Source organism: Syzygium oleosum, unplaced genomic scaffold (assembly GCF_021117445.2).
Source record: "Syzygium oleosum isolate NSW1041296 unplaced genomic scaffold, Sole_v2.1 Sole_v2.02, whole genome shotgun sequence".
NCBI lineage: Eukaryota > Viridiplantae > Streptophyta > Magnoliopsida > Myrtales > Myrtaceae > Syzygium > Syzygium oleosum.
The window spans coordinates 17,917,322-17,928,881 of record NW_026607486.1 but is presented as its reverse complement, the minus strand read 5'-3'; the positions used below and the strand labels follow the sequence as shown (position 1 = coordinate 17,928,881).

The 11,560-nt window shown below is 41.5% G+C and overlaps 1 protein-coding gene and 1 pseudogene across 1 annotated transcript; both read left to right on the top strand.

Moving 5' to 3' along the window:
* Positions 1-2,758: 2,758 nt before the first annotated feature.
* On the top strand, positions 2,759-4,352 carry LOC115663418 (uncharacterized; annotated as a pseudogene).
* Positions 4,353-7,248: 2,896 nt separating this feature from the next.
* LOC115663417 (psbP domain-containing protein 5, chloroplastic) lies at positions 7,249-11,329 on the top strand. Its single transcript, XM_030585415.2, has 11 exons — positions 7,249-7,409; positions 7,490-7,656; positions 8,349-8,457; positions 9,265-9,314; positions 9,685-9,752; positions 9,826-9,924; positions 10,189-10,248; positions 10,380-10,439; positions 10,528-10,582; positions 10,878-10,927; positions 11,101-11,329. The coding sequence occupies exons 1-11, from the start codon at positions 7,366-7,368 to the stop codon at positions 11,197-11,199; spliced, it is 861 nt and encodes a 286-aa protein (XP_030441275.1). The 5' UTR covers positions 7,249-7,365; the 3' UTR covers positions 11,200-11,329.
* The last annotated feature ends 231 nt before the right edge of the window (positions 11,330-11,560 follow it).

The window sequence follows — 11,560 nt, the reverse complement described above, 5'->3', positions numbered from 1 at the left end:
TGCCCGCATTCTGTATGCACTGCTCGTGAATGCAAGTTGCTCGAAATAAAACTCCTTGTTTTAGCTTCTAATCAAAGTAAACCCTTCTTTCGGCCATGCATTGATGATCTTGATGTATACGATTAGACCCCGTCTAGAAGATCTTGTCGATCCTTTCCAGGCTAGCTTCATACTGGGAAGAAGAGCCGCGGACACTGTTATTACGGTTCAAGAGATCATCCATCACATGAACACTAACAAGAGAAAGAATGGTCTCGTGGCGCTTAAAAAATAAAAATTTACCTCGACAAGGCTTATGATAGGCTTGAATAGGGGTTTCTCTATCACATTGCTCCAATCTTTAATGGTTTGCTCGCTTTAGCACACCAATATGAGCATAAGATTCCGTTTCATGCAGACGAGTGTCATTTCTATCTATTGGTAACTTGTAATGAATTATTGCATGTGAAAGGGTAAAGGTACAGTTGATGTAATAATGCAGCAAGGAGGAAAAGGGGGAAAGTGCGAGAAAAATACTAAACATTTTGTATTTGTGTAAATGTAATCCTTTTTTTTTTGTGTCAATTCAGTCGTGAATATTTTGTATTTGTGTCAATTTAGTCCTTCCACCTAATTTTGGCCGGATATTGTTGACGTGAACGCTAGTTGGCCTACGTGATACCGCCAGTGACAACGTTGACAATTTTTAATAATATTTTAATATTTTTCGAATTTTTTTTGTTCTTTAAATTTTGTTCTTTTCTTTTTCTTTGTTTTTCTTTCCCTTTCTTCTTCCTCCAAATCCGGCGAGGGCGAGCTTCGCCCAACCCAACGTGAGGTCAGCGGGTTCGTTTTGTCGCAGAAGAACCCTAATCTCTGGTACCTCGAGCTGATGGTCTCGGGACTCAAGGTGAGCACAGGGAGCGACGGCAAAGTCCCTTGGAACCAGTCTTCCTCTCAGCCTTGCCATGCCAATCGTGGTCCTCCGAGACCCCTTGGCCGCCCTCGCATGTCTTCTGGCCTGGCATTATGTCAAGGATCATAGGGGTCCGATGCCTTGGTTCAAATCAGCGAAGATAAGTCTGCACAAGATCTTAATTTCAGTGAGGACTTCTATTGACAGAAGGCATCCATCTATGGAAAATGCTGGTTTTCGCCACGTTTTCTTCCATTGCTTATTAAGAAGGGAAGTTCGATTGGCTGCAGAAAGCTTGGTGATGAAGCCGCTACCGCTTGGTGGTTATATAGATTGCTTGGTGAAGTTAAGTTTCGGCTTCGTCTATTTGACCCTGCTCGGACCAAACCGACTCCATTTTGTCCTGCCCAAATAGTTAAAATCGGGCTTCTTTTTGAAGACCCCTCGAGACTAGGCCGTGACACATCACGGAAGAATCTTATATACTTGACTCACTCCAGCTGCAATGCTAGTGCATGGGTGACCCAGGACTCATGCTGTTGCTGCGAACTTGCGATCTTCAAATTCAATCCAGAATGCGCTATCCAGCACAAAATGTGATTGGCATCCCCTCACTTTAACATCTCGCGAAGATGATAGCGATCTGCAGTGTTGTCATGTTTGGGAGAAGGAAAAAGTCCATTGGCTGGATCTATTATTAGGTGGCCTGCATTATCGAAAGCTCATATTGCCTTTGTATATCCCCGAGTTCCTGCTTCGTTCAGGAAACACATGAACGAGTATATAAAAGTTAAGTAATTAATCTTCGAGGTTCCGTTCAGTCAACAGGCGATTTGAACTTAAAAAATGAAGCCTGTAGATGACTTCCATGATCATCGGAAGCTCCTGAACTCTGCAAATGGTCTATCCAATCGTTAGGGACTAATTGCAATCTCCAGCGGTGCGTATGATTGATTCTCGAAAGCTCGAAGCAGCCAATATACACAAGTTGTAACTCAGAATTCCAACTAAGGACATCATTATAGACAAAAGCTCTAGCAAAATGGGAAACTTTTTCCTTGAAACAATTCGGAGGCAGTGGTGGTTAATCGTGAATCTATTGATCAGAGATTGGACGTGAATCATAAAGTGCAGGGCCTTTCTTTTTCTTTATGCTATGATACTTAGGGCAGATAGTTGGCGGTTTTGACATGCATGTTCATTCTAGGATAAGGTCCTTTCTTTTTCTTTATGCTTATGCTATTTAGGGTAAACCACATATAGTGTGGTTGGTGTTTCGAGATGTTTGTTCATTCTAGGATGTAATAATGCGGCTTGATTTGGGTACCCTTCTACCGAAGCACGTAGCATACTATATAGAGTTAGGTTGTGGACTCATTGATTAAAGGGATGGTATACAACTTTCGCTCTCGTCCTTAAAACAAAAGCGGATAATATCTGAGATTACAGTCACGTATCATCGTGCAATTATAGTTTGAATACGTGAAGAAATTATTCACAAATAGAACAGATCACATGTTGCGTGAAGACAACGGGTTGTGATTGATCGGCTACCTCTTTCTTTGCCTGAGTTGGGCATAAGGGGGCTTGTTTGTTTCGCTGACATTGAATAACTTGATAAATATTTTCCTAAAAATATTTGTTTGTATCATTTAGAAAAATTAACGAACAGCAAATATCTTTATCATCAATAGCAACACTTTATTATGATTAAATAACCAACTAACTTTTCGCCACTAACTCTTGTTTGAGTTAGTTATCTGCGCTCATCCTCGCTAATTCTGCAAAAAAATAAAAAACATTTCTCTTGTTATTTGCCAACTGTTTGCACAAACCAATCTTAAACTCCATTTCCTCCCTACTATGGCCTCCACAGCACCACCACAATCTCTCTCTCCTCCCACCACCACCGACCTCCAAGCCCTGCTCGATGCCGCACGGCCCTTCCTGCGCGGCGAGCTCGAAGTCATCAACCCGCGCCTCCCCTCCCTTGGGGCCACTCTCCGCTCAGTCGGCACCGGGGAGTGCTGGCACAAGCACAACAGCTTTCTTGAGCACCTCATCAACATTTACCGCATCCTCCATCTCTGGGGGCCCCTGACGCCATATGCCTCGGCGGCCTCTTCCACTCCGCCTACCCCACCATTGACCTGGCCATCTTCGAACCAAACACTGGCCGTGATGTCATCCGCAGCCATGTTGGCAATGCCGCCGAGCGCCTCATTTACCTCTACTGCATTATCCCGAGGCTGATTCTTATCCACAACGACCTGCTCTTCCACTACGACGACTCAGAGCTTGTCAAGCATCTGAAGCTCTCAGAGATGTCCCTCCAGAACACCAAAAAGAAGGGAGCGTTCAAAGGCGATGAGGCCTGGCGGAAGAAGGTCCAGTCGCTGTTGCCCGCCAAGGGGATAATGGTGAAGCACAGAAAGACCGGAGAGGACCTGCTCGTTTCCAGGAGGGTGGTCGCTCTTCTCTTGATGATGACCATGGCCGATTTCAGCGAGCAGTTCTTTGGGTTTCAGGTAACGGCTGTGGTGTTTGTCGAACTCTGATTTGTTATTCAATACTATTGCTGTTGATTTGGTCCGGTACGTTAGAAATATTACTCCTATAAACGAACGAGTCGATTGGTTATATTTAGAGTTTCTCTCAGTAAAATTGCACCTCGTTCGAGTTATGCTGGGATGAGAAATTGACACCATTTACTTTTCAGGACGTGCTGTTTGAGAATGGCGCCGGGCGGTTGGAGTTAACCGGGAACAATATCTGGGCATTGTGGCCCGGGGATGGGAAGCCCGGGCTCTGGATGAACTCGCTATCAAGGATGGCCGCAGTCTACATGCTCATAGTGAGAGAGGAAGAGATCTTCATGCTCGAGAAGAAGATGGGCACGAGCAACGCCAACTCCGTGCCGCCGTCAGAAGAGCGGGATGAGGACATCCAGCTAGTGGTGCCGCCGGTGTTCGAGTCATGCTCGAGGGTCCTCGGCACAATGGACCAGATAGAGGCAAGGGACAAGTACTGGGAAGCGGCGTGCGAGGTGAGCAAGTCGGGAGGAGCTGAGCATTACGACGCGGTGGAACGGAGGCTGAGGGAAAGCATCGAGAAGAACCCGTTCGTTGGGGAGCCGAGGGTGGTGCTGGGGCAGCTATGTCTCGGGAAAGGGCGGTACGAGGAGGCGGAGAGGGAGGCCGAGGCCAGGCTGAGGCTGCTGCTGGAGTGGGGGACTCCCTGGGACAAGAGGATATCCTGGGAAGGATGGGTGGCATGGGCGAGGGTTTTGCTCATGAAGGCCAGAGAGAGGTCTTGGCCTAACACTTCTCGGAAAATTCTCCTTTTGGGGATGGTGAGGTGATTTGATAAGGTTGTGATGGGGAATGTCAAGGACGAGATATGTGAGAAGCTTTATGTGCTGGTGCTTACATATTATTTGTTGCGATCGCGAGTCGTGCTATTTTTTTATACATGGATGAATATGTTAGAGATATATTTAGGTGTTTGTGCTCCATAAATGGCGTAGGATGATATGCGTAGTTCATATCTTTGTCACCATTCTGTATGCATAGCCTCACTCAATCTTCATCTCTGGCCATCCACAACTGTGTAGTGCTGCTCATATATGTGATGAATCGAAATAAAACCCTTGCTTTAGCTTCTAATCCAAGTAAATCCCCCTTCCGGCCATGCATTGATGATTTTCCTGATGCACTTTTTGGAGCATTTTATAAGGAAGAAAAGGAGGAACAAGCCTTGTCACATGAAAGAACCGGGTTTGGATCCTCTTCGATCACAGAATAACTGCATTTCATCATGTCCATTTACCTCAAATGTCATTACAGAGTATGTCAACCCCCAACCCAAAATCCTAATCGACTTTGAATATTTCTATACCTTTAAGAGGTCTCTCCAAACCGACGTGGGATTTGAGATGTTACAAACTCATATCCTTAGTTCCTCGTAAGTGTTGACTTGTACTGTCAAGCGATACTTTCCCTACTTAGTATAGTCTATTCTTGTCCATCTCCCACGTCCTAGAACTATGGTAGGGGTTGTTACTGCTCTATCGTCTATCCACACACTAGTCTATAGAGAGTCAACACTTAACTATTGACTTCCCTTTATACCCTGAGAAATTAGGGCAGAATGAAATGTCGAAAAAAACATCTGTAGTAATTGCGATAGTAAGAACTTCACAAATACAATTGCAAAATAACTTTCCATTGGTAACGAAGAGGAAAAAGTACTATAATAAGTATGCAATATGAAATTTATAGGCTTCACCCTATATTGAGTGCAAGTGCGTTTCGAGTGAGTAAAACTTGAAATTTCACTTTTTATTAATCTTGCGGTTCTCAAAAGCCAGAATTCAACTTTTATTTAGCAAAACACTAGAATTTTCCAAAATTTGCAAATATATATAGAATCGGATATGATATTTCACAACTTTTCAGAATTTAATATGTGCTTTTTTCCCTCCAAATTTGGTCCGAAAATGATGAGGAGAAGTAATAAGCAGGTTTCGTGTATCTGCCAAACATGGGTGTGATTAATTTTCCTAGTGTCAAAAATTACAAGTTATGTACTTAAGTTAACTTTGGAGAAATTGCCAAAAAAGTCTTAAACATATTACAATTGTACCAATTCAGTCCTAAACCTTTTAATTTGGTTAATTCAGTCATAAACATTTTGACGATTTGTCAATGTAGTCATTGTGGCCAATTTTGGCTAGAAATCAATGGTGTTAACGTTTGCCGTCTTACATTGCACGACCAGATACGTTCAATTAACCCGGGGAACAGCTTGATTCCGTCTTAATGCGTAATTTCATACAGAAGAAGAAGCCCACGTTTAAGGGCTCGTATGAAAAGAGAATACCTTGACCCGCCTGCCCAGGTGGATCTAAACTCGGGTTACCAAACACCAAGCCATCAGTATTCAATTTGAACCGATTTGAGGGTGTGGATACCAACAGATAGATAAGATCCGAACCCGGGCTTGCTTGCTTTAGCATACCAACTTATGAATCTAAGATTTCATTTCAATCGTAGGAGTGTCATTTCTATTTATTGTTGCTATTTGCAAAGTTCATTCGAGAGAACACATTATTTATTGTTTTAGTAACAGGCCGAAATTTTGCCATGCAGAGAAAACCTCAAAATAAACAGCGAGGGTCGACAGCCATCAGTGAGGCCCAGGCGACTTCCTCTAGCCCTTTCCGACGATGGACAGTGGTGGCGACCACCAACCAATGCTCGAGACTGATTTCGTTTGCGTTTTTTTTATTTGCAGTTTGTGTTTTTTTCAACTTTAAGTTTTTTTTATTTTTGTTAATCTAATTTGGTTTGCATTTTCTTTTTAATTTTTAATCGTTTTCAGGCGTGGCACTTGGTGGACGCTACATCTTTACCACGTGTCTTAAGAAAGTAATAAAATAAGACACGTCTGCATTTTTCATTAACCCAATTGAACAGAGTTAATGGAATGACTTGATTGAACCAATTTGACAAGTTTTAGAACTTGATTAAATTTTTTGAAAGTTTTAAGATTCAATTACACTTTCGTGACAAGTTTTACAACTTTCAATGTACTTATACTTTGATCGAAAAATCTATCAATGCCCTTATACTTTGATTTTAGATACGATTATCGGGTATGATGAATTTATTGATATTTAATAAAAACATGCAATGCCAGAGAAAAGTTAATTTACGCACATTATTTTCGTGAAATTTCATTTCACGATCCTTATATTTGAAATATAGAGGCCGTAAAATGTTATTGCTACTTATTAAAAACAAGGGCAAAAGTCATTAAAAACCTTAAACTATACTCACAATGACACATCGCCCTAAACTTTTTTATGTGGCATAAAAAATTTCAAACTTATACCCGTGCAACACACTGACCCTCCATCAAAGTTTTGTCAATAAGAACTATTAAAAATCTATCTATATGGAATCTATAAAGCAAACGGTGTACATGGCACTCACGTGGCTTGAGTAAAATAAAACAACATTATTTTGGCTGAAAAATCACTTGACAAAACTATGACGAAAAAGTGTGTCACGGTAGGCATAGCTTGGGGTTTTTAGTTTTACAAAAAAAAATTCATAATAAATGTGTCATAGTAGAGATAGTTTTGAGTTTTCTTTGTGATTTTTTCTCAAAATAAATTAGAAAAAGAAAAAAGATGGAGGAAAAATTACATTGCTAAATTATCTAATTATGAAAAAAAAATAGTATAGCTATTATTCTCTGACAATTAATGGAATATAGCTCTCTCTCTCTCTCTCTCTCTCTCTCTCTGTGGCTGAAGAAGAAGCGATAGTGTGATCCTGTGTCCGAGACTCCGAGGGGATGAGCTGAACGTGGGAAGTGCCCAAGCTCCTTCCTCTCCAGTTCCATTGTTCTTCTCTGAGAGCAAACCCAACCCAACCACCAGCTCCAGAAATTCTTCCCTCACGATGCTTCCTCTATCTCCTTCGCTTTCCAATCCACTCTGCTTCAGGTCCTCTCTCTCTCTCTCTCTGAGTACTACTTAGCTTGTCGATGGTGATGTGCGTTTTCCTTTTGTGGGTTCGGCTCCAGATGCCAGAACAGAGCCGTGGTTGTACGGAAGGAATGCGGGTTAATTCCGAAAGCCATGGCGAGCTCGAGTTCCAGAACCGAACCCGCCTTCTTTAATGGTTTTGGAAGAAGGGATTTGGTGCTGTTTGGCCTTTCTTCTTCCTTGTTTGGCGTCGCTCCTTCTTCAGGTGAATTTCTTCCGCTTCCCAAATTCCACTTTTTCCATTTGTGGAACGAACAGAACCGGATGTAGAAGTGCTGCGTGCGAGTCTTATATGTTATTTAAACATTGACCTTTACATCTGGGAGGGTACTTTTAGCTGCTTCCTAAGCCCGCCATTCCGAGGCAATCACCGCACGGCCAGATGCCATTTCAAAAAGAAAAATTAGGATATTCCCAACACCCGGGACACAACACGGGTTTTTCAGGTGTGCAGGGACTTCGTGTTCCTGAAGCACCTGAAAGATTTCTCCGTCTATCCGGGTCCCTGCGCACATTTCCTCGTACAATGTTAGTGCAAGCCCGTGTGTTCTAGTGCTGAGCACCCCGTTTAGCATAAGTTCATGCTTCTTGTTTAGGATGAACGCCGGCCTGCTCGTGGGGAGAAGTATTAAATTATTTGACTAGCGAGCTCGTGCTTATATGCGCCAGCTCTAGTGTCTAGAAAGACTGAAAACGGTACTGTAAAAACTTACAAATAGCGCGTCCTCATTCCTATGGAGTCCTCAGCTAAATGGAGGCCTCAGAAGGAATGCAAAAGTTCCAGTAACTTGCAGTGAAAGAAGTGATGAATCGGATAAGTTCCTTGTTCGAGTTGTGCCATTTGGAATTAGTTTTCAGGCCATGATTCGGGCTTAGTTATATTACCCTGTTTTGCAGGGTCGTTAGCCGAGGAAGAGTTGAAAATGGCTTCAGTAGTTGATGACATAAATGCTTATACCTACTTGTATCCAGTGGGCCTTCCATCAAAGAAATTCATGTTCAAATGGTATGTTAATTTCCATTAACTTTTCATCTTGAACAAGCAGTTTATCTCTGCCTTAGTATCCTATTACTTCCAAAATATCTACTTGAATAAGAGGTCAATTCCAGATGTATGAGAATGGATGTGTCTATCTGTTACTAAGTATATAGGACAACATTGAGGTTGTCTCATTGCTTTCTAGGCTATATTTGACCCTAAAGCCACATTTTGATGACATAATTATCACAATGATTTGAATGGTCAACTGCGATAGAAAATGTAAATGTTGTGCAGTGTCTTTGAGGGTTTGGTACCTCAGACCTTCGCCACTGGAGTGCATGAAGAAGTTCATTATTGAGAATATGTGAGGATTGTGTGACTTATAAGCCTCATTTCTGATTCCACAGTTGCTAAGATTGGTCCTTACTGAATTGGTAGGCCAGGCTCTGAAATTCCATTGCCTGATAATCATGTGTCCTTTTAGGGGGTTTTGCCAATACTCATGTGTACCGAGTTGTTTTTTGTAATTAATCAAAAAAACTCTCTTGCTGTTTTGCCTTATGAAATTTCTTGAATGGGCAGTATAAGCCCCATGATAATGAGTTTTCGTAACTCGTGATTTTGTGAAATCCTGGATACATTAGACTGCCAATCGCCAGGACCTCATCATGCATTTCCCTGGGTCCTTCTAGTTTGTGGATTTTTTGGGCTTTTGCTGGCCAAGCTGCATGAGACATACTCATCTTGAGTGATTTGCAGACCTAAAGAAAGCTTACATCTGTAGCATAGGAGATTTTGTGTTGGCACGTCACTAACTTTATTCATTTGAAGGGTGGAATCCAGAAAGCCTGAGCGCTATTCTTCAGCTGCACCACTGTCCCGTAAGTTAGTCTATCTCCCCCTTCAGCATTGCAAAGACAGAAATACAACACCTCTCTTTAGCATAGTGTACCCCTTTTACTTCGAGAGGTGTAAATCATGGGTTTAAGCTCAGGATAATTATATCTAGATAGTGAGATTGCTGCTGGATGCCTCAAATTATGCATTTCAAATTTTGTCGATATGCTATCTTGAAAAATGTTAATTTCCTATATTTATATATCCTTCTTTAAAAAAGAAAGAATATTACTGGGCCCTATGATTTTGTTACAGCATTAGTCGAAATTATGCAACTGCTTTGAGCAATTATATGCAAACGGTGACATGCCATTGAACTTGTATTTAATGGGTTTCTGTTTGTTCGAAATTCAGCTGATGCACGTTTACGCATTGTTTCCGAGCGAGTTGACATTATTGATAACCTCATCATCTCTGTTTCGGTAACGTCCAATCACTACCATCTCCTTTTACACAATGCACAATTTTCAACATTATGTTGTCCCTTTATTGCAGATAGGTCCTCCAAATTTGCAGATTTTAAAATCAAAGGAAAAGAGTTCATGGTCAGCAAAAGATATTGCTGATTCTGTTTTATCAGATAAATCTGCCCTGGTAAGGTGACTCCCTTCTATGAATGAGCTTTGACTGCATAGATATGGTAAAGCGATGGTCCTGATGGGCTGTCATATAGACAGTCAACTTATCCTTATTTACCAGGCTAAAATTGTAATGCAGCTGGTAATTAATGTAACAGTTGTGTAAATGCAAGATTTTATCTTAATATGATGCTTCTGAGAATCTTAACATCCAAATAAATGTGACAAACTATTTCCTCAGAGTATAGTGCAGTACTAAAATGTGTATTTGTTTATGCAGCGAGTCACTTCAACCCAGCGCTTGGCTGAGAGTTCGGTCCTCGATGCTCATTCTAGTGATGTATTGTCCCATATCTATGTACTTGTTGAACTAAATGCAATTCTCTTTGCAGCTAATTAAGCAACTTTTCTACATTATGCTTTGTTCATATAAACATGGATTCTGTTTCCATCTCACCTTTTCATTTTCAGATCAATGGCGAGCCGTACTGGTATTATGAATACCTCGTTCGCAAATCTCCAACGAAAAATGTAGGTCATTTCTTTCTAAAAAGTGATTTCTTAGTATCGGGCACGTGCCAATGAGGCAACTGCTTACATGCCACGTGGAATACTGCAGGCTCAAGAATCAAATCTTTACAGACATTATGTTGCCTCAACAGCGGAGCGAGATGGTAGGAACAAAAACATATATTTTCTCAAAATTTCTTCCACGTGTTTCAAATGTTATAATATATGAAACCTTAGGCCTTACTGCATACCGTCTGTATTTGTCTTTGAACTTCCATATCCTCTTTGTTTTTGTGTTAATGAGGCTGAAGCCTCTGTGTTTTCTTTCTTATCTTGTTTTTTTAGTGAGGGTTGAAACTTCTCAATATCAATATTGTGGAACTTTTTGCTCCAACTCATCTGCTACATTTGGTGTTACTCAATTGCTCTTCAGAGATCTCATCTCACTTCTGCTTTCAGGTTATCTATACACACTGAATGCTTCAACGCTCAGCAAGCAGTGGACCAAGGTTCTCTCTCTCTCTCTCTCTCTCTCTCTCTCTCTCTCTCTCTCTCTCTCTCTCTCTCTCTCACACACACACACACACACACACACACAATAAGTTCGTAGCAATTCCGCTCTGGAAATTGTAAATAGTGTATCAACTGAACCTAAATTGAGATCTTCATCTTCTCGATGCAGATGGGACCATTCCTCGAAAAAACTGTGTCGTCATTTCGTCTCCTACCACCAACAGAGAATTATGTTCCTCCATATAAAGATCCATGGAGATTTTGGTGACTTCAATTTGATGATTCTTTGGTTAATCCTTGATTTCTCCTGTCAGAATTAGTAGAGAGGTCTGTATTCATGTCCGCAAAATTTTGCTCTTTTACTTCCTCAATGATAAAAACGATCACCGTTCATATCATATTGAAGGCGAAGAGCATGGCGTGTTTCTTTGAAAACTTGCGTGGCTGACAAGAACATGTGAGTTGAGAGACCATTCACCTCTCTTGATCTTTGAAGTTTGTGGGCAGGAGGGTGAGAGAACGAGTTAGCCGATGTGCGGCGACTAATGTCAGCGCTTATGCACAGAGTCATCCCTTCTCTGATCAATTTACACGTTCGTTTCCGAACCATGTATGTGATCATTTACATG